Below are 22,028 nucleotides of genomic sequence, written 5' to 3'. Positions count from 1 at the left end.
AGATAGGGCCCGAACTCAAGATTAATCCAATCTTTGTTCGAAGCCTTCAAGAGAAGTATTGTGTCGAAAACATCTCAGCCATGAAATAAACACTTAAGATTATATGTTTGTTTCAAACAATTTATCGTTTTGCAATTGGAATTAGCAAGTAACCAGTTAATAATGTCCAAACTCAAATAATAAGTATCGCTGTTTATGTATCAACTATAAGTTTTTCTGATGTGAATGAACATCAAAATCTAAAGTGCATCATAAACAAAAACAACATTCAAGTAGATGAACTGCCGGAATGAAACAGATCAACATTACATTCATTTCTGTCCAAAATCTTAAGTGCCTGCACAATGAGCAGATTTTACATAAACATTGATCAACATGTATCTGTATCTCATGCCAATATATGATGATCCCATTTCTCAAAACATTTGGCCACAAATTACTGATCATAGCCATTCATAACATTGCAAGGCTAAGATGCCAAAAAATCCAATCAAAAGAGTAAACATTCCAACTCAAATCCAATGAACATTACACGCCGAACCTCTTCAGAGGGTATGAATAACTGAAAGAGTAAAATATTGCTTATAATAAAACATGATGATCCAGTTTTTTTTTTTATAAGCACATGATGATACAGTTTGATTCGCCAGAACAGATAATCTAGACTCCAAACATCAAGTCCATTATCTGGGACGCCAATGATTTTGTTGGGGATGCAATGGTACCTCCGGTCTGCCTTGTAGTTGCGTTGCCATTCTGCAGATAATATGGCCGGGTAGGAGCTTTTGATGTACTTACTTCTGGGTTTCTAGCAGAGGGTAGAGGAATAGGCATAAATCCTTGATTGTTAAGCCTTTCGGTCAAAGATTGACGTTGTATGGGATCCAAGGGTTTCACGCCAATAATTAGGACTCCATTAATTTGCATTCCGTTCTTGTTAAGAGCTTTTTGTGCAGCAGATCGATTCTGCATCACCAAGAAATTTATTTAGTAGTGTATAGGCTAAACATCAAGGTGGTTAACAAACAGCAACTAAGAAACCACTTTCAAAATGGCAAAGTATGGAAAGAAAAATATATTAAAAGGAAAAAGCAGAGGAAATATAGATAAAAATACTACGACAAAAAATGTCTAAATAGATGGATGTATGGTCTTGGATTGGCATTGCAAGATACGACCATTACTTTAAAAAGAAAAATTTAATCATAGTGTTCATTGTTCAAGCAAAGCAACAGGAGGATTGCAAACCTGATACAAAATGTGCATCCAATTAGCATCTCTAGGACCAGGAACATGTTTCAAAATTTCACCACATTTTTCAAACTCCCTTAAAACCAAATTAGTATCATATGGAGAAAATCTGCACAGAAAGAGTATTATTAGAAGCATGTACATTGGTATATATAATCATATATACTCTTGTAATGGGCAAACAATTAACTGAATGAATTGGTGAGGAATCCCTCGGCACAATCAATTATCTATATGTAAGGTTTACAGTAGACTACATAAATAGGGCAACAAATTATACGACAGTTAAACTAATAAAAACAGAATATATTCACCACTAAATAGATTACACTCTCCCTAAAAAGGAGATACCTTGCAACAAAAACAAATATAAAGTGCTACTTTTAGCTTTATTGATTTCACTTTAACATCTCTAAGTAACTGCAAAAAGTTCTTAAGTTTGGAAATTATTTTACTGCTAGTCTGAAAGCCAAAAAGTAACAGCTTTAAAATAATAATTTATCCAATCCATTCAAGATGATAATAATATACAATTACAAACACAGATGACATAAATATAAAATTAAACTCCCCCGTCAAAATGTCTAATAAAACAAGTCTTTTTATAAACCATTTGGCAGATGTCATGGTCACAATCAGCTGTGATTTTGGCCACTATGGAAGGTGCTACAGCAAACCGCTACACTGCAGTTTATGACATTCTATGAAATTGACATATCAATCAACCAATCCAAATGTAGCCTTAGGTATTGTTGACCCCTTATTATTACGAAACGCAAGCTCATTTAATTTTCCAATGTACTTTTCAAAAATAAACACATTGATAAGAACAGCTTTTCCTATTGCATGAAACCAGGAATCCAACCCAGAACATATAGAAACATAAATGGGAAATAACTGCCATTAGGATAGCTCTTTGAGGGGCTAACTTCCTCCCTGCCAAAAGGCCCCAATTACTCTTTGATTTATCTATCCTCTAAAACAATACTCAATATTTCCTCACTCCTCCAATATGGGAATTAATTTAGCAAATGTCCTTTTAGCCACCATTCTGGCTACATTGTGGTCTGGAAATTGTGACCTACCCTCCTATATGCCCATCATACAAACTTTGCCAATAATTCTCACTGATTATCAGTCAATTCTTAATTTATCAGTGACAATTATCAAAACTTTGATAACGAGAAGCACAAAACCTATACTAAAATCAGGTGTTTTGTTGGAACACAGATAGTGGTAAAAATTAAATCAAAATGGAATGGTACAGATTTTCATACTAGACAGTTTTTCCCTACCAATATGTGCAATTGTGTATGATGTGTCATTCTTACTCAGAAATAGCTGTGCACATTTTTTTCAAATTCTCACATTTCCTTGCAGTCTTTTCAATTTGGAATTAATTTTTTTATGTGCTACTGCTATATGAAAAATGGGTTTTCTCCCAACTGTATAGACCAATTTCCTTTTTTATTTAGGGGTTATGAAATTGAATTTTATGGCTTCCTAATATATTTTATTCACACTTTCTTATGTTTTTTTATTACTGAAGGGACAAATGCATATAAATAGTTGTAAAAGTAGAATGCATTACTATTATTCCTTAGCAATAAACCAAATGTAAATGCTAAAGCAGAGTTAAGACATTACCCGTATACTGTTACCCATTCTTCCTCGTTGAGATTCCCTGCAGGCAAGGAACTCCTCTGGACCTCAGGTCTTGCCACTTCTAGTGGTGGAGGAAGAGTAATCAAAGCACTAGGCTGAACCACGCCCTCAACTGGAGAACTCCTTCCTTTCTCTTCTTGTTCACCACCACTCTTCGCAGTTGCAGGTGACCACCAATTCAAACCCGGCGAGCCCTGTTGGTTTTGCTGCACCCCTCTTAAAGCATAAGATGTACTGGCCTCAGATTTTCCTTTTGCTGGAGTTGAAAATTCTCTATTTAAAGTTTGCACAGGAGTTTTATTGTCCGACTTAGTCTCGGGAGATACTTGGTAATCCAATATGCCTGATTCAGGAGAAAAGTCTGATCTGTCTTCCAAGGTGAAAACAGGAGGCGGAGGAAGGTCCGAATTACCACCAAAGTTTTCACGCCATAGAGAAGAAGATGCACCTGACTGTCCTGGACTAGAAAACTTTCCCCGGCGGGAAGAAATAGGGGAAGCTAAATCCTGAAAAAACAATGATTGTCTACCAGACCTTGGAGTTCTTTGCACTGTGGTGTTCATATTATTATATGACATATTACAGCGAATAGAGTCAATATCTGCAAACCAAACCAAGAAACAAATGTGTTAAAACCAAATTCACTGAAAAAATTGAGCTGAGGGCATTCCTCAATGGTGAGCAATATGTAGATTTTACATAGAGCTATACGCCCAATTTGGATAATCATCTTAATTTGCAGCTTATAGCATAATTTTTTTTTTATTTATAATACCTCACATGTATATACTATTATTTACACACTTATCATGATATGCATAAATGCTTGTCATGATAAGCTGGAATTTCTATAACATAAGAAGATAAAATAAAGTTAAACTGTTTCCTATAAGTTGTAAGCTGTTTTCATAAGCTATCTTGGAGAGCTTATGAAAATAAGTCAAAAATAGTTTATGAACACGTGTTACATGTCATAAGCTGTTTTCATAATTAAATCCCAACAATCCCAAAATTATAAAGATTTAAGAACCTATAAAACTTAATTACTAATTCATTTCTAAATCAACCTAACCCATGACAGTTTGGTAACATATATAAACTATTCAAACGGAAAATTGTTCAATTAATTGATCAAGAAATTCAAAATTGAAGACGAAGAAGATGCATACTAGGGTTATTGTGAAATTCAAATGATGCAGAGTAGAGAAAGTGGGAGAGAAATACCTGGTAGTGGCGGTGGCGGTGGTGGTGGTGGTGGCGAGTTGAAGTGAAGGGTTTTTGAATTATGAATGTGGAAGTGAACGAATTGAAATTGTGAATTTAGGGTTTAAGAATTTTCCCTCCTAAATCAAAACCCTAATTCTCCCCTTCGTTTTTCCGTTTTTCAACTCCGATCAGAACGTTGTTTTGTGTTCTCTCGCAATAAACAAATCGTAAGATTTTCTTACATTAAATTAAATTTATAAAAAAAAAAGTTTATAAAAGAAAAAGATTCAGTGAAAAAATAATTTAACGATATTTAAGGATGGTGTAAAAAATTTGATAGAAAAAAAAAGATGGTGTAAAAAAGTATTTTAACGAATTAATACCAAAATTACGGTAATTAGTTTAATTGATATGCACCGACGGTGTAAAATAGTTTTAGACGATCGTCCAATAAACAACCACAATTTTGTCATGTCATATCAAGAAAGTGGGATGAAGTGGAGTGATGTGACGGAAAACATAGTTGGTATTGATTGACGGTGTCGTCGCTGTATTTAAATTAAATCCTTACGATAATATCTAAATTTAAATGTAGTTTTAATCTCATCTCATTATTTTAAATTTTTTTAAGTTTTGAAAGTCGATCCTCTATTTTAAAAATTAAGTTTTGGTTCCCCTATTTATTACCATTGTTTTTTCTTCTTTTGATTCCCACTCCATTTCCCAAAAAAAATTCTTTTGATTATGATTCCCACTCCATTTTAAAGTCGGTTTGAATTAAAGGGGTAAATTTGTTTTTGATACATAGACTAAATGACAAAACTATTATAATTAGGGTTAGCCCGAAAAATACGTAGTGTGTAAAGGATTGGTCTTTAACGATGAAATTTAAGCACGTTTCATACTTCGAACTTTTTGTCTTTTTTGTAAAAGTCTAATAGGGTCAAATAGTCTGGTTTATCAACTTTAGTCAGGCTTGATAAAATACGTTTATCGGTTGTCGGCCTTCCGTTGTATTAGTATTTTAGTATTTGCGATCGATCTGGTGATGATCGGACATCTACCTCACTTGTTTTGTTACCAATTGTGAGCTCGGAGATTAAGTTGAAAACAACTGAGATTAGATCTCTCACGAAAACGGTGAAGCAAAAAATCTAGATTATACTTGATTTCGCGTTCCTGAAAACTTTGTTTTGTAGGTATACTCAAATAATGTAAAAAAAAAAATTTGGTTTGTATTCTAGCCTCGCTATTGGGACAACAAATTTCCCAATTTGTCTAATCTTGTTTTCTTCGAATTTTGTTGACTTTACATCTCCATAATCTCTAAAATCGCACCAACGACACACATTATAGAGTTGTCTTGTTAGGAAAAATTAACTACAATTACATTTTTTTTTGTCACAACACTTGTGACCAATTACAACTCTATACAAAAATGAGTTACAATCTTCTACGTTGAGCTAAAATTTATAAGAAAATACTGTTAGGACATATGCTGAACACAATGCTAGTACATTGTGTACTACTAACTGTTAGGACAAGTGTTGTGTCATGTGTACATAGGGTTTTAGCTAGTGTGCGTGTATGTGTAATTGCTTGATTGACAAGCTAGTACTTGTAAAGTCTATATAAGGCATTTGCCTATCACGAATAATATACAAATCACACCTTTTACCCAACAAATACTATATAAAATACCAAATTGATGATATGATTGAAAGTCAACACAACTCCAATCTTAAATTGTTTTTGTCCTCAATGAACATGCATGTCAATACACAAATTTATGTGAATGATAACAATCTCGTAGTTTCTTGCTTCATTCGACAATGGAACCACCCGTTTTACTTTGGTGATCATGTTCAGTTAACATTTCAATCCTAATACTTCAATTGGGATACATTCGAAAGTAATTTGTTCACAAGATGCCAACCAAACTCAATCTTCTTCTTCTTCTCTCTCTCTCTCTCTCTCTCTCTCTCTCACACACACACACACACACACACTTGTTCTCTTAATTATTTGGCAGCGTAATCACTCAATCAACGTTTAAATGACGCATTATCATAGGCACAAAAACATTTTAAAGAAGCGATCAAAGTTCATACAAAATCATGTTTTTTTAGGTCTTTTTTCGGGTTATAGTGTGACTTAGCTAAATGTTAGTATTCATGTAATTCTATACTAACATATGAAATATCCTTTTACTACTTTTGCTTATTATAGAAACCAACACTTACCCGAGTTCAATTCACAATAGTAATAGTTCACAAAGAACATTTTTTTATATAAAATAAATCAAGATTTTGATGACCGCTCTTAATCTGGTCAACACTATCTAATAAAACATTTGTCTAGCATGATTCGAAATGTTTGACTTGAATTGTTACTTGTTTCCTTACCAACATTAGGATATCTTCCAAGTCCTAACTCCTAATAGTGAGACCCCTCATGTTGTGTTTTGACCACTAAATCATTAATGTAGACTTCCAAGTTTTTATTTCTTTTGATTTGCTTTGATAATACCTTATCGACAAGACGTTAGTACATAGCGTCTACATTGATTTGTGACTACTACGATCACATTACTAGGTTCTACGTACTTAGTTAACATACAAGTCATCACTACACATAGAATAAATAAAAATAGAAGATAATTTGCCAATTGTCACACAAATCAAGAGAATAATTGGTTATATAAAAAATTTCGAAATTAAAAGTGATTGTTCCGGTACACTTAAAAGTCCCACAACGCTTGTAAATCGAGACTAAGGGAAGTTTATGTACAACATCCACACACTTTAGCCCACCAAGACGCCTTTTACAAAAGGCAAAACGGTGAGGTATCACACACGGCCAAAAGCAGACAATACTACGGAATATGGTGTGACACACTTAGGGTGGAACGAAAAATTGACGTTAGAAGGAGGGGAAAGACGCCACACACCCTCTAGAGATTTGGATCATTTCTTGTGCCATACGCCTGCAATTTTATGAGTGTGAAGAGAGAGAAATTAAGAAAAAAAATAGAAAAGTGATAATGAGAAAAAAGAAACGCTGAAAGAGAAAGACACATAAAAGAGAAAGGAAAGAGAACTAAATAGAGAAAATAAGCGAGGTTTTAAATCCATCCTTAACCCGTTAGCCCCTATCGAAGCTACGAATAGCTTATATACAACACTCACACACACATACACCTTTTACAAAAAAACAAAACCACGATGGATCACACACAACTAAAAGAAACAATACTTCAAGTGAATACTAGTAGAGAGGTAGCCGACAATACCTTCAACGGAACTGTACATACCACTACTACCTGCCATCCCATCCCGTCAAAATGTCACATGTCTTATCAGAGTCAAACTCATACATCAAATCAATACTAATGGGGGGTATCCGTATAATGATAGCATCTGTGTCAAACTAGTACTATTCGTAGTAGTATAGGAGTAGTATTCAACATGTCATACATCACCACAGATACGGTATATACTCCTCCTATATAATGTACAGTACTTTGTTAATTATATTTATGGCAATGCCATCATCACCATACACTCTCTCTCCACTGTTCATAAATATATTGAAATTTCTATGAAAAGTAATAAACGTTGAACATTTTTTAAAATTAAATGATAAAACATATGGTAAATATTTAAAACGAAAGACGCATGCAAAAAAGGTCATGATGGTATGTCCTATGTTGTTGACCCACTCCAACACAAACCTCTTCCTCCTCTCCCATGCTTTTGTGTATTTTAAGACTCTCTCATCACAATATTTCACTAGCTACCACCATTCCCATTACTTCTCCCAACACCCTCTTGCTTCTTCAATTTTACTCTTTTGCCATTGTCTCTACTCATATCATATGGTTTGTGTATGTCACCACCATCCTCATATGTTATCTACTACTTTGACAATATTATTGCCCAATGTCCCTCATGCCCTTTAACATGGACAAAAATAATCTTTTCCTTTGTCTTCTTATAGAAATATGGACGGTTACTCTATTTTGTGTGTGTGAGTTTTCAATAGTTTTATCATTTCACCTATCAACAAAAAAAAGCAAGTAATAAATATAAATAAGTACTAGTATATTTACAGATTTAAATTGAATGCAGTCAACACCTATAACTACAAACATTCAATTAAATCAAAATTATTTGATTAAGATCGAACAATTTAAATTTGAGACGTATAATTAAATCAAACGACTCGAAATCACTTGGTTTGGTCTAATGGTGAGAGATTTAAGTAATATGTAATAAGGTTCCAGGTTCGATTACATTACAAAAAAAACCGACTCTAATGCATTGATTACATTACAACTGATTGCTCCTAATCTGTTTCCTACATTTACTAGTACAAGTGTTCATTTTTTTTTGCATATAGACAAAATGATATGTTATTAAAAATTCAACACACATAAAGTGGAAAGATTTGAGTTTGAACATCGATTAAGAAGTACAACTTAACAATTTCGATATTTCTATCAGTTGATCCAGAATTTGTGGTACTATCTTCATCCTTTATTTTTTATTTTATTTATTAAAAAAATGACAATAATAAATTACTAATATAGAGGGTTAATTATGACATTAAACAGGTAATGATTCATATAGCGGCGGGTCCCGTGTGTATTGGGACGTTCCAAAGCAACTAATGTCAGAAACACGCAGCCCCGCCGCGCAAATAAGGGCACTTTAGTCCTTTTCTACACCTATATTCCACTTCAATTTTCTTAAAAATTAAAAATTAACACTGTTGCTCCATTTTTTGAACTGAAAGCGAAATAACCAATAAGAAACCAAATCACACACACACACACACCAGAACAAAAACAAAAAACAAAACAAAAAAACTCCCAAAACCATGAAGAAGAAAACATGAAGAACCAACTACAACAACAACAACACCACAACATCCTCAACTTCATGTTTCTCTTTCAACTACGTTTTCCTTTCTTTTTCTTACTTTAATTCCCAAACCCAAAAAAACATGTCACATAAAAGTTACTATTATTATTATTAAAAAAAAAAAACACTTTTCCAGAGATTCCTTCACAAAAAAAAACACTTTCCAGTTTCTCAATCTTATCTCTTCAAACATCATGTTTCACAAAACATGAAGAAGATCGTTGAAAAAACGGTGTCGTTTTAGTGTATCAGAATATCTAAATCGGTTCAAAGCTTTTCTAGCTGTTAATAGTAGTACTTTTTTTTTTTAAGAAACCAGATCGTTGTTATTATCAAGATTAAGTTTTTCACAAGGCTCTGATCTCAAAGATTTCTCGAAGATTTTAACGTGTTTTTCTTGTGTTCTTCACTGTCTCTTGTAAAGGAAACACTTTTTTTTTTTTTGCTTTCAATGCATGGTTTGGTTTAAAAAAGCAGTTATAATTGAAATCTGGTTAGAAAAAGTTTAGTGGTTGGTGAAAGTGATTTTGTTTGGTTTAGAGGTTTAGGAAAAACTATGTCTTGTAAAGATGGTAAAGGTGGAAATGGAGGAATAGATAATGGAAAATATGTTCGTTATACACCTGAACAAGTTGAAGCTCTTGAGAGGCTTTATCATGATTGTCCTAAACCAAGTAGTGTTCGTCGTCAACAGCTTATTAGAGAGTGTCCTATTCTTTCTCATATTGAACCTAAGCAGATCAAAGTTTGGTTCCAAAATAGAAGGTATATAGTTTTTTAGATTAATGTTGAAAAATTTCTTAAATTTTGATTCTTTGAATCTTTGTGTTGTGTTTTTTTGGTAACGGTCATGATTAAATGATATTAATGGCGGGTTTTGTTTGGTAGTTGATTAATGTTGAAATAATTGTTCATTATGATATTTTTAGTGTTTTTTAGTATTGATAATGATTAGATGATTTTAAGCCACTGAGTTTGGTCTAGTTGTGAGAGGTTTGAGTAATATGCATGAGAAATGATTGGATGATTTTAATGGTGGGTTTTGTTTGTGGTTAATTATTCAGATGTAGAGAGAAGCAGAGAAAAGAGGCTTCACGTTTGCAAGCTGTGAATAGGAAGTTGACTGCTATGAATAAGCTGCTTATGGAGGAGAATGATAGGTTGCAGAAACAAGTTTCTCATTTGGTGTATGAAAATGGCTACTTTCGCCAACATACAACCCAAAATGTATGCTTTTTTGCTTATTGCGTATTTACAAAGTCTTATGTTATGATCAACAATTATTTCCTTGTTTTCTCTTTACAGTTTTCCTAATTTCAGCATGATTAATGATTACTAGTTTAGAATTGCTTATGAAAAAAGTACTAGTTTAGAATTTGAGCCAGAGTGGTGGTTTTTGTGCAGACTAATCTTGCAACCAAAGACACAAGCTGTGATTCAGCGGTGACTAGTGGTCAACGCAGTTTGACGGCCCAGCATCCCCCAAGGGATGCCAGTCCTGCAGGGTTAGTGGGAGAATGATTATTTGCATTGGGTCCCTTTCTGTTTATTCCTTGTCTGTGAAAATTTGGATGTGTCTGTTTGGCCTTATGAAATCATTTGGCATTTTTTTTTCCCGCAGACTTTTGTCCATTGCAGAAGAAACTTTAGCAGAGTTTCTTTCAAAGGCTACTGGAACTGCTGTTGAGTGGGTCCAAATGCCTGGAATGAAGGTAATCTAATACTGTAACTCTTAATATTTTTTAATCAACTTGTTTTATTATTCGATTTTTTCATCCGGATGAGTTAGGCCAAATTTACATCTTTCAATATACAATATATTTTTCATTAATATTGGCTTATTTGTGCAGCCTGGTCCGGAATCTATTGGAATCGTTGCAATTTCTCATGGTTGCCCTGGTGTGGCAGCTAGAGCATGCGGCCTAGTGGGTCTAGAACCTACAAGGGTTAGTGTTCTGAATTTATTGTCTTTATGATAATTGTTTTACTGATGTTCATCAACGGCATGATCAACTGTACTCTTTACAGGTTGCAGAAATCCTTAAAGATCGGCCCTCGTGGTATCGTGATTGCCGAGCTGTGGATATTCTGAACGTGCTCCCCACAGCAAATGGTGGAACCATTGAGCTGCTTTACATGCAGGTAAAGCAACTCAAACTCAGCATGTATGAATGGTGACTCTATAATTTAGCAAACTAAATCTCTTATGTGCATACTTTGTGATGATCAGCTATATGCGCCAACAACATTGGCTCCTGCGCGGGACTTATGGTTGTTGCGCTACACATCTGTTTTAGAAGATGGAAGCCTAGTGGTAAGTGAATGTAAAGAACCCTTAATATTTCTATTTGATTAAACGGTGTAGTTAAAAACAGACAACAGATTCCTCCTAATTCACATGTAGATGAGCACATTTGAATCATTCCTTAAATGCTTTCCTGTTTCAGATATGTGAGAGGTCCCTTAAAAATACACAGAATGGTCCAAGCATGCCTCCTGTGCAGCATTTTGTCCGAGCTGAGATGCTTCCCAGTGGGTACTTGATAAGACCTTGTGAAGGAGGTGGTTCCATAATCCACATTGTTGATCATATGGATTTAGAGGTACAAGAATTCAACTTCTTTTTATTGATATTTTCATCCAACATGAAATAACTTAAACATGTTTGTATTATTATTGTTAGCCATGGAGTGTTCCTGAAGTATTGCGTCCACTGTATGAATCATCAACAATGCTGGCTCAGAAGACAACAATGGTGGTAGGTATTTTTGTATTTAATTATTGATGATGGTTTTTGTTAACAGTGGAACAAATATAGAATAAGGGCTCCATCAAAAGCTGCGTTTTATTTACATTTTTCACCTTTTCATGCAGGCCCTACGTCACTTGAGGCAGATTTCACATGAAGTTTCTCAGTCTAATGTCACTGGGTGGGGTAGACGACCGGCAGCACTTCGAGCACTTGGTCAAAGATTGAGCCGGTTAATATATTTAACTGAGGCATATGTATTTGTGGTAATTCGTTGTAACCAAAGTTGGAATCTAACTTATATTTCCTTGCAGGGGTTTCAATGAGGCACTCAATGGGTTTAGTGATGAGGGATGGTCAATGATTGGCAATGACGGTGTTGACGATGTTACAATTCTAGTGAATTCATCGCCTGACAAATTAATGGGTCTGAATCTATCATTTGCCAATGGATTTCCATCTGTCAGTAATGCAGTCTTATGTGCTAAAGCTTCAATGCTATTACAAGTAAGCATGCTTTTTTCTATAAAATTAGAGAATAAAGTATCAGTCAGAAAACTTGTGTTTCATTGCTATGTATGATTTTAGACGTAGATACATGTCAAGCACCTATTATATTATAAACATAAAATTCTGTGTTCAGGCATATTCTTATTTTTGTGGTGTGAGCGCTGAGCTATTAAGCTCATGTTTAATCGAAAAACTAATACTAATGACTACAATTATCTAGTTAAGAAAAACTGCGTGTATCCAATCGGATTATGGTATGAGAGATATAAGGACTTGTTTGGCCATTCTTTAGCCTTTCTAATATGAAATTACTGATCATGCCTTATTTGTTTTCTGAGGAGTAATTGTTATGGTTATTTCTGTCTACTTCCAGCCGTGCTGTCCTCATTAACAAAATCATGGTCTAGAGACATTACCAATTTTAAGTTTTAACATTGAACTTTTGTTATTGCCATGTGTAATGTCTTTGCCCAGAATGTGCCTCCAGCCATTCTACTAAGGTTTCTACGGGAGCATAGATCAGAATGGGCAGACAACAACATGGATGCTTACTCAGCTGCTGCTATCAAAGTTGGCCCTTGTAGTTTTGCAGGATCTCGGGTTGGAAATTACGGGGGTCAAGTAATTCTTCCTCTAGCCCACACTATTGAGCACGAGGAGGTAAAAGTTTGCACTTAACGCACTAAAATCAATTATGAATGTAATAATGTGTAGGTTTTAACTTTTTGCTTACTATTCTAGTTTCTGGAAGTCATTAAATTGGAAGGAATTGCTCATTCTCCAGAAGACACAATAATGCCTAGAGAAGTGTTTCTTTTACAAGTAAGTTTTTCCGCCTTATATTGCGAATGTTATTACGAATAGTCCTCTATGCTTACTTTCTATGTCCATAATGTGGAGAAATGCTTCTTTTTCATCTTATTGAACTTTTTTTTTATAGAAAAAATAACTTGCTCGTTTAGCTCAGGTACTATTATTTGAACTTCTATGGCTACCAAAATGAGGCAACTTTTTGTTCTTGCCATTCACTTTCACTTTGATTTCTACATTACCATTGCGTTACTCTTTTTTAAGAAGAAAACAAGCAAGAAAATGTGTGAATTGGTGTGCATTACACTTGGAGCTTTGCTTTACTTATATATATTCACATTGAATTACAGTAACAAAGATTGATGTTATCCTATTTACTATATTTACACGTACTGTACGCATAACTGTCCTATTTACCTTTTCTGTAACACCCCTGTAAGTTAGAGCATATAGATCTTATGCACCAATATGGTACATAACTTCATATACACACAAGAACCCCAAAGACATGGTAAAAACATGCCAATTGATAATTTGAAGTAATAAACTAACTAGTGGCGATGTTTCGATTCAATCCTCTTGTCAAGGAAATTACTATCCATCTCAATGTCCTTCTGTGAATGATTAGATTTGATGTAATATACAGTGCAACCTGATTATAAAAACCTGCATAACTTCCCAAATGTAAGGTTTTTGTGAAGTTGCTTTGATGTACTTAACAATGTGAGCTATGGTATCTCGATGTATTTAACTAGTCAAGTAATTGGCTTATCACACTAACAATAGAGGATAAATTTTGGTGTGATAGCAAGATAATTGAGATTTAATTTGCTTACTATTCTTTTGTATCTCTAAATTTGAAATTTGGCTTCGCCTAATTTGGTTGAAGCCTCGCTTTAGGATCTTAGGAGTGTCAACATGTTTAGTGTTCTTCAAACATGTATCCTCTAGAATGTCTATTGTATACTTGTTGAATTAAAATAACTTCCTCCTTGAGTTGTTCCATCTCTATCCCTAATAAATACCGAAGCCTAAAAATGGTGGCAAGGATGTTGTTTATCTGAGAAATGTCATGATGATCACTGCCTGTAATGACAATGTCATAAAATGTACACGAGCTAGTAAATACACCCGGTGGTAGAATGGTGATAGAAAGGCCGAGTCTTCTACTTCACTTTGGGTGAATGGCAAAGTTAACCAAACTACTAAACAACATTGATAAACATGTCATAATGTGTCTCCATGTAGAGATTTGTGATAATGACAGACTAGTTCTGGAGACTCGTTATAATGTGTCTCCATGTGTGTCAATGGCGGCGCTGTTTCACCTATCCAATTGTGGAATATTGTCATATCATCTAATCTAGAAGGTTATACATACCAAAAGATAAATTAGGCACTCATAGTTATATTATATAGTCTTATAGTCGATATTTAGTTTTTACTAATAAGTATGTTATGTTAAACTTAACGAAAAATTATATTTGTTATCTACTCTATAAGAATATTTAATTCAACGGTATGGATTGATATGATGTCATGCATTACATGTTGCTGTATAACAACTATCCTATTTACATTACTTTTAACTCTTTCTTATAGTTCCTTTGATTTGTTTTGACAGCTGTGCAGTGGAATGGATGAGAATGCTGTTGGTACCTGTGCTGAGCTTATATTTGCTCCAATTGATGCATCTTTTGCTGATGATGCCCCCCTTCTGCCTTCTGGATTTCGCATTATTCCTCTTGATTCGGGAAAGGTCAGCCTTGTTCATTGTTGAAGCATTATATTTAGTTTAAGTTTAGTATTTACCTTTCCACTTGATTCTTTTAATTATTATGTAAAATCTTGCAGGAAGTGGTCAACCCAAATCGCACCCTTGACCTGGCATCTGCCCTTGATATTGGCCCTGCTGGAAACAAATCTTCAAATGATAGTTCTGGAAATTCTGGCTGTATGAGATCAGTGATGACAATAGCATTTGAATTTGCTTTTGAAAGTCATATGCAAGACCATGTAGCATCTATGGCACGGCAATATGTTCGCAGCATTATATCGTCTGTCCAAAGGGTAGCATTGGCACTTTCACCTTCTAATTTGAGTTCACAAGCTGGCCTTAGGACACCACTTGGTACTCCTGAAGCTCAAACGCTTGCTCGTTGGATCTGTAACAGTTATAGGTGTGTAAGCTCCTTCACCTTATCTTTAAGTTTATGATAGGTTAGATAAGTTTCATGAACACATTTAGTGAAATTTCTGGCTTTGATATTTCAAACAGCAGTTTATTTAATGTCTTTATTTTTTAGGTGCTTCTTGGGTGCTGAGTTACTTAAATCTAATAATGAGGGGAACGAATCTTTACTCAAGTCCTTGTGGCATCACTCCGATGCAATACTATGCTGCACTCTAAAGGTATGCTTGAAATTGATTTCAAATTCATAGAATATTTGTATATATACTTGTTTGAAAGCAACTTCATGACACTCGGTTTTTGCAGGCAATGCCCGTGTTCACTTTTGCAAACCAGGCAGGGCTTGACATGCTGGAGACTACCTTAGTTGCTTTACAGGATATAGCATTGGAGAAAATATTTGATGACCATGGCCGAAAGATTCTGTGCTCGGAGTTTCCTCAAATTATACAACAGGTATGCATAGCTTGAAGTCGGAGTACGCCAAAAATAGTACTAGCAACATTTTCTTTCTATTGATTTCTCTTCAATTTTTTGGGTAGGGTTTTGCATGTCTTCAAGGTGGTCTTTGTCTCTCAAGCATGGGGAGACCTATTTCATATGAAAGAGTAGTGGCTTGGAAGGTGCTGAATGAAGAAGAGAATGGTCATTGTATTAGTTTTATGTTTGTGAACTGGTCTTTTGTTTGACATTGTTAAGACTTGTTTTGTTGACATTGTTATTAGAGAATAGGATTCAAAGTGTTAAAGAGGAAGCACTCTTATTAAGACGTGTTTTGTTGCTTGGTGTTTTGCTATATTTGCTGCAAAAACTTGGATTGCATGTAAAAACCTAACTACTTATGTATTAACCTATGTTACTTCTTTACTTATAATTCCGTGCTGTGTTTATTTTTTGCGGGAAGAATTCTTGATGCCGCGAGACAAATCAATCTCCATTTTTCGGTATACTCAGTTTACAATAATGAGGCAACCAATACAATTGACGTTGCTCCTTATCATTATATTTCTGCTCTTCATGATTGAGCCGATGACTTGATTGGTGAAATAGATGGCGGAAATTTCAGTAGTTCCTCATGTCACATGAGAGGATCTATTCTCTTCTCATTAGTTACATTTTTTTGATGAATTAGAGATCCTCCATGTACATAGTTATATTGACTAATGTTGAATTTTATAAATTCATTGTGTAATTCATATCTCTAAAACTGTTACTTGTTGTGTAAGAAACTAAAAGTTGGTTGTAATCACTTGCTTAGGTGGCAAGCAATTGGTTAGTTTTGTTAGTTAGTGAGGCTAACAAACTCAATTAGTTAGTTAGAAGTGTTTTAGAGTTAGTTGGAGAGTTGGTTTTAAATTTTGTGTATGTGATTGCTTGGTGTGTCAAGTAAGGTTTATAAATGCATTAGATGCATCATTAGTGAATGTAACTCTTTCTTTTGTGCCCCAAAGTGGATGAATAAAAACTCTCCTTTTTCTCTATCTCTCATCTTCTTCAACATACTCCATAACCAAGTTTCTTCATTCTTTCCATTGTTTTTGATCAAGCCTGCAAAACTGTGAAACTGCTTCTGTGCTCATAGGCGCGCCCTGAGCCTGTGCAGTGTGTGATCTTGCAAGCTTGTGAGTGTTCTAGTGTGTGTGCAAGTGCTTATTGCTGCGCTAACAACTAATTGATTGAGCTAAATAGAACCATAATGAGTGGCGGCAAAACACAATTTTTTTTTATGCTGTCGTGTTTTTAAAACGGAATTTGATTGAACTATTATAAGTTGAACACTTTTCTAATCTACCCTTGTATAATTTGAGGGCATTTATTCATCAACCAATGAGAACAATCTATATACAAATTCAAAAGTTTGTTACAATTTAGTTGTGGGTACCATATGCAAATCCAATTATATGACTTGTTCTCATTGGTTGATGGGTAAATACCTTCAAATTATGAAGGAGTAGATTAAATCTCACCTTATTTTATTTGGACATATATTGGTACACCGCTGAGGTGGACCATTCTAATAGGTCCACAAATAATGTTTAATATAGAAAAATTAATAAACACTATTTGTAAACCTATCACAATAGTCAACCTCAGCAAGTCTATAGTACATATCTAAATAAAATATGTACCAAAGAATTCACCATATTGTAATGCTCATTTTTTTTCACCCACTGGTTCTTAGGGGAAGGAGGCCCTAGTAGTCCAAAATTCAGGGCGAGTTCTGGCATCAAGTGGTTTCAGTCCCCTCTCAAATGCAGTTGCGAAGGATCGTACTGTCGTCCTTCCTACCGAACCTTGGTGTAATACTCATATTTATTTGTTTATAACTGTCATAATTTTTTCAAATATAATTAATTAACCGATGTAACATTACATTCACGTACGTTACATGTATGAATTATGATGCACACTGTATGAGTACCTATCTACTAACTTTTATATTTCAGCCTTTTGAGGCCCCCTCCCTACTACCCTATAGTAGCTCAAATTCATAGTACATACATGAATCTTTTACAGCGAGGTACTTCAACTTTATTTAGTTAGTTGATATATATATATATCTCTATATTGAAAGTACTAATTTAGATGGCTGCTTTTTGAAACCCCCGTGAAATAAAAAAGATGCATGGCTCGTGTGAGGTGCAGACGTGCAGTCTCTTTTTTCCTTCTTCATGTATAATCAAGTTTACCACAAAAGCATAAATGTATACACATATGGTTTTACCATGCCACCACGTGAATACCCCACAATCATCTTTGTATTGGAGGACAACCAATAAATCTTCTTAAAAGGGACTACTTTATATTAATGCTAGCTAGCCAACTTTTTTTATTGTATTAATATAATATTCTTTGCTAAAATGTTACTAATTAGTATTAGTATAATATAATATTGATGGTTGTTTTAAACATTGTCCTAATAAGTATAGTTTTTCTTTTTCATTTTCTTCTACCTAATAAGCATGTAATACTAGATAGAGCTAGCTACTCTTGTTTTGCACATCTTTAAAAGATTTAGTACACATTACAATTTTAAAAAAATCAATAAAAGTCTTTGTTGATTTTTATTTTTAAAATTAATTTTCATCTTATAGGCATGTTGCTAGCTCATCTTAGCTCTAAATATGAGTAACAGAAAATTTGATTTTGATAATTCAAAATATAAGAAAATCTTATTTTTTTTTAAACTAATATTTATAATGATATCATTCATGCATGTCTTTCAATTAATATTCGATCAATTAATTTAAGAACTCAATAACCTTTTGGTCTCATTTTTTTAATGAAGGATAGTTTGGAAAATTAAGTAAAACTATTTTTTTTAAACCAATTATCCTTTATACGTAAATGCGGAAACTATTTCTCTCAAACGTGGACGACAAACTCTCCCTAATAATTACTAGTATTTAAAAATTAAAATAATACTAATTATTTTACCAGAAAGATATGCCGTTGTTTGTACATAAAAACTGTTTTTTTTTTTTGTCAAGTAGTTTAGTGGCTAGAAATTCCACCTTTGAGGTGGATAAGTGAGATGACCGGAATTCGAACTCCGACCCCTTACATATATAATGTAATATTCCTTCCAACTGAGTTAAGCTCACGGTACTGTACATAAAAGCTTAATTAGATGAATTAAGTCAACTTTGAAGAGTTCACAAGATCCTTGTAGAATCTGAATTAAGTCATCGTGAACAAAACCTACATCTTTTTTACATATATTGGAGATTAGATAAAATATTATATAAGAAATATTAATATGCCAAGCTGGACAAAACATGGACATAATTTACAAATAGTGGCTGGGGACTATGTCACATTCACACTTAATTCAAGATTCAAGTCATTTTGTCGACCAAGTCCAATTACATTGACCCCGGACTAATATAGTGGCTTAAATTGTTCCAAAAAATAAAATGAAAATATAGTGGCTTAAAATGAAGCACCGTGAAAGAAATATGTGGAATCAAAATAAATTACTTATATAATAAATACTTATGCTAATATAAACACTTAATTAAATAGTTTATGCAAAAATGATCATGGACCATGTGTTAGTATATATGTATGTGGTTACATTTCAACTAAATTATCAGCCATAGAATGAAATCATGCATTAGTCACCTTATTCTTGCTTCCATCCACAACTACCAAGCGTGGAATTAAGTTCAAGTTGGTAGTAGTAAAACATGGATAGAAAAAAAGCACAACTATATATCACACTTCAAATTTTCAAAAGCTATATCATAGATCACATTCACTTCATTTACTCTTCTTGAAAAATCTAGCAATTAAGTTCACGATCTTTGAAAACTGACATTTGCATTTCTAAGATCCACACATTCTTAGCAACACTATTATAAATAACATTGTTCCTCCTAGCTAGTTTCTTCAACCTTAACATTTTCTAAGACTCAACACTCAAGTTATTATTATAGCTCATTTTCTAACACTATTATTATAAACATGGCACCTCATGGAGATTCATTACCTAGCTCATTTTCTAGGGCAAACAACATAGTATGCGCCAAACCACCGAAACCTAATTCATCCGATCATAACAATAACATTCAAAGAACAATCTCCGACATATCGTTTGAGTTATCCAAACAAGACATTGATTTAACACAACTTCCACCGATAACCGAAGTTGAGGATGCAAAGTGCGAATGTTGTGGCATGTCGGAAGAGTTTACACCGGAGTACATAAAACGCGTTCGCGATAAGTACTTAGGTAAATGGGTTTGTGGTTTGTGTTCCGAGGCGGTGAAAGAAGAGCTGGAGAAAAATGGTGGGAAAAAAGATGAAGCTTTGAATGAACACATGAATGCATGTCTTAGGTTTAATAAATATGGAAAGACTTTTCCTGTTTTGTTTCAAGCTGAAGCTATGAAAGAGATGTTGAAAAAGAGTAAAATGGAAGGTAGAAGGGCTAAGTCATTTAACCCTAGAGAGAAAGGTGGTGAAAAGAAAGGTGGTCTTGCTAGAAGTTCAAGTTGCATTCCTGCCCTTACTAAATGATTCACAATAGCCAATTAATCTTAACTTACAAGTTAATTATAACTTCTTAATTTACATTTCGTCGTGCATGTTTGAATTCACAATGAATCTGGTAGAGTTTTAGTATATCACCGTAAATTTTAGAAAACTACACCGAAGTCTAAGAAAATACGGTGTTAGACTCTGGTCAAACTCATTGTGATTTCAAATATATGCACTATAAGTCTTTTAATTTTGTGTTAATTAATTTCTATGTTGTATAAGGAACATGGTTTGTATCTCTAAATATTGTTCCTTTTTTCTTTTTGTACTGACTAGTGACCACTACTCATGAGTCTTTAGGGGTTGAAGATAACATAGCCCTTAAGTTACCTTTTGATATGAGTCTAAGGTTTTTTAGGTCTCTCTCCCTATCACTATCATAGTTTTTATTGAAAGGAAGTTGATCCGTGTGAGGACTTCTTTATCTTTCTTTTGTGGAGAGTTATTCTTTGTATTTAGTCAGTGGCTTTTTCAATGTATTTTTAGGTATTTCTAATCTTATAAAAGAAATAAAATTTGCTTCATGTATTGATCTACTGGTACTACTTTGATTGTGTGCCTTTGTCTCAATTCAAGGTTACCAAATCCAAGAGAGAAATTCCTTGGCTTAGAAGGCATAATTAATTGTGACATTTTTATAAAAAGAAAATATATATCTCATTAACATATAATATATGTTTTTTTATTAGAAATTAAAAAAAATAAAAATAAAAAGAACCTATTCTTATAAATAAAAAAAAACTATAATATACACATGTATAATTTCTACTTGTGGCCATTGCCTATATCCATAAAAATAATGGATTGTTATATATATATATATATATATATATATATATATATATATATATATATATATATATATATATATATATATATATATATGTCATTCTATATCCTATAGATAATATATATAATGGATGAGTTAAACATTCACCACTAGAAAAATTGGAAATAGAGACGGAAATATTCCTTTGCTAGCTATTTGGTATGATTTCCGTTGCTACGTACTTTAGAGACAAATTGGAAATGGATTAACTTAGAAAATTCAAAATCATGATAAAATGCATAAAATTCAATTTATATAAAAAGTACTAAATACACAAAAAAAAATAGTTTGTACTACACGTTATAGTGAGTGGCATAAGTTTGGTAAAATGATTGCACTCAGTAACTGCGAACCACTGTAATGATTTTCAGTCGTTCAATCTTAAATAAGGGTAAAGATTATCTAGTATTGATTTTTTGAAAATATAATATAAAATCGTTTGATCATAAATAGATAGATGACTGAGATTTATTATTATGGAAAACTATATATTTTTTTGACAACAAAAAATCTTGGTCCCATAAATTTGTTCTTCACCACAATAATATTACGGAGTATAGTTCGCCAAAATGTGAAAACAACATCAAAACATACCTTTGTTCTTGACCACAAACATTAAAGAGTTTACCAAAATGTGAAAATAACATCAATATGCAATGGGTAATCCGTAATCATCACCTTCACCCATCTCCTCATTAGTATTATCACTCTCTCTTATATTTGGTGTTAAAATTATTTTGTAGCATAAAATTTCAAACAACCTATCCCATTCTTTCATCCTTTGCTTCATTTTTTCTTGTTCAATGAAGCGAGGTGACTACTGCCAGCCTAAACCGCCGAAATCTTTAA

The 22,028-nt window shown here is 33.6% G+C and overlaps 3 protein-coding genes across 3 annotated transcripts; 2 read left to right on the top strand and 1 right to left on the bottom strand.

The window, feature by feature from the left end:
* Positions 1 to 226: 226 nt before the first annotated feature.
* Positions 227 to 4,411, bottom strand: LOC123895248 (nuclear pore complex protein NUP35). Its single transcript, XM_045945505.1, has 4 exons — positions 4,141 to 4,411; positions 2,899 to 3,517; positions 1,249 to 1,360; positions 227 to 966 (listed from the first exon to the last, which is right to left on the bottom strand). Exons 2-4 carry the CDS (start codon positions 3,492 to 3,494, stop codon positions 661 to 663), a joined length of 1,014 nt encoding a protein of 337 aa, XP_045801461.1. The 5' UTR covers positions 3,495 to 3,517; positions 4,141 to 4,411; the 3' UTR covers positions 227 to 660.
* Positions 4,412 to 8,811: 4,400 nt separating this feature from the next.
* Positions 8,812 to 16,181, top strand: LOC123899423 (homeobox-leucine zipper protein ATHB-15). Its single transcript, XM_045950542.1, has 18 exons — positions 8,812 to 9,812; positions 10,112 to 10,274; positions 10,452 to 10,552; positions 10,669 to 10,759; positions 10,898 to 10,993; positions 11,076 to 11,189; positions 11,278 to 11,361; positions 11,495 to 11,650; positions 11,731 to 11,805; positions 11,922 to 12,028; positions 12,111 to 12,303; positions 12,781 to 12,966; positions 13,048 to 13,128; positions 14,741 to 14,875; positions 14,971 to 15,296; positions 15,423 to 15,528; positions 15,614 to 15,763; positions 15,850 to 16,181. The coding sequence occupies exons 1-18, from the start codon at positions 9,604 to 9,606 to the stop codon at positions 15,994 to 15,996; spliced, it is 2,520 nt and encodes an 839-aa protein (XP_045806498.1). The 5' UTR covers positions 8,812 to 9,603; the 3' UTR covers positions 15,997 to 16,181.
* Positions 16,182 to 19,691: 3,510 nt separating this feature from the next.
* On the top strand, positions 19,692 to 20,886 carry LOC123898918. Its single transcript, XM_045949955.1, has one exon. The coding sequence runs from the start codon at positions 19,775 to 19,777 to the stop codon at positions 20,327 to 20,329; it is 555 nt and encodes a 184-aa protein (XP_045805911.1). The 5' UTR covers positions 19,692 to 19,774; the 3' UTR covers positions 20,330 to 20,886.
* Positions 20,887 to 22,028: the final 1,142 nt, after the last annotated feature.

The sequence above is a fragment of the Trifolium pratense genome, linkage group LG7, assembly GCF_020283565.1.
Source record: "Trifolium pratense cultivar HEN17-A07 linkage group LG7, ARS_RC_1.1, whole genome shotgun sequence".
Classification (NCBI taxonomy): domain Eukaryota; kingdom Viridiplantae; phylum Streptophyta; class Magnoliopsida; order Fabales; family Fabaceae; genus Trifolium; species Trifolium pratense.
Note: the sequence above shows the minus strand (reverse complement) of the source record. Positions and strands in the feature narration are given on the sequence as shown.

What these genes read in the sequence shown, in the direction of transcription:
- LOC123895248 (XM_045945505.1), bottom strand. Translation starts at nt 3,494, where the DNA reads ATGTCATATAATAATATGAACACCACAGTGCAAAGAACTCCAAGGTCT. An exon ending in GAATGGGTAACAGTATACGG is followed by an intron (nt 1,361 to 2,898) that starts GTAATGTCTTAA and finishes CTTTCTGTGCAG; the next exon opens with ATTTTCTCCATATGATACTA. An exon ending in GGATGCACATTTTGTATCAG is followed by an intron (nt 967 to 1,248) that starts GTTTGCAATCCT and finishes TTGGTGATGCAG; the next exon opens with AATCGATCTGCTGCACAAAA.
- LOC123899423 (XM_045950542.1), top strand. Translation starts at nt 9,604, where the DNA reads ATGTCTTGTAAAGATGGTAAAGGTGGAAATGGAGGAATAGATAATGGA. An exon ending in AAGCTTCAATGCTATTACAA is followed by an intron (nt 12,304 to 12,780) that starts GTAAGCATGCTT and finishes GTCTTTGCCCAG; the next exon opens with AATGTGCCTCCAGCCATTCT. An exon ending in TTCCTCTTGATTCGGGAAAG is followed by an intron (nt 14,876 to 14,970) that starts GTCAGCCTTGTT and finishes AAAATCTTGCAG; the next exon opens with GAAGTGGTCAACCCAAATCG.
- LOC123898918 (XM_045949955.1), top strand. Translation starts at nt 19,775, where the DNA reads ATGGCACCTCATGGAGATTCATTACCTAGCTCATTTTCTAGGGCAAAC.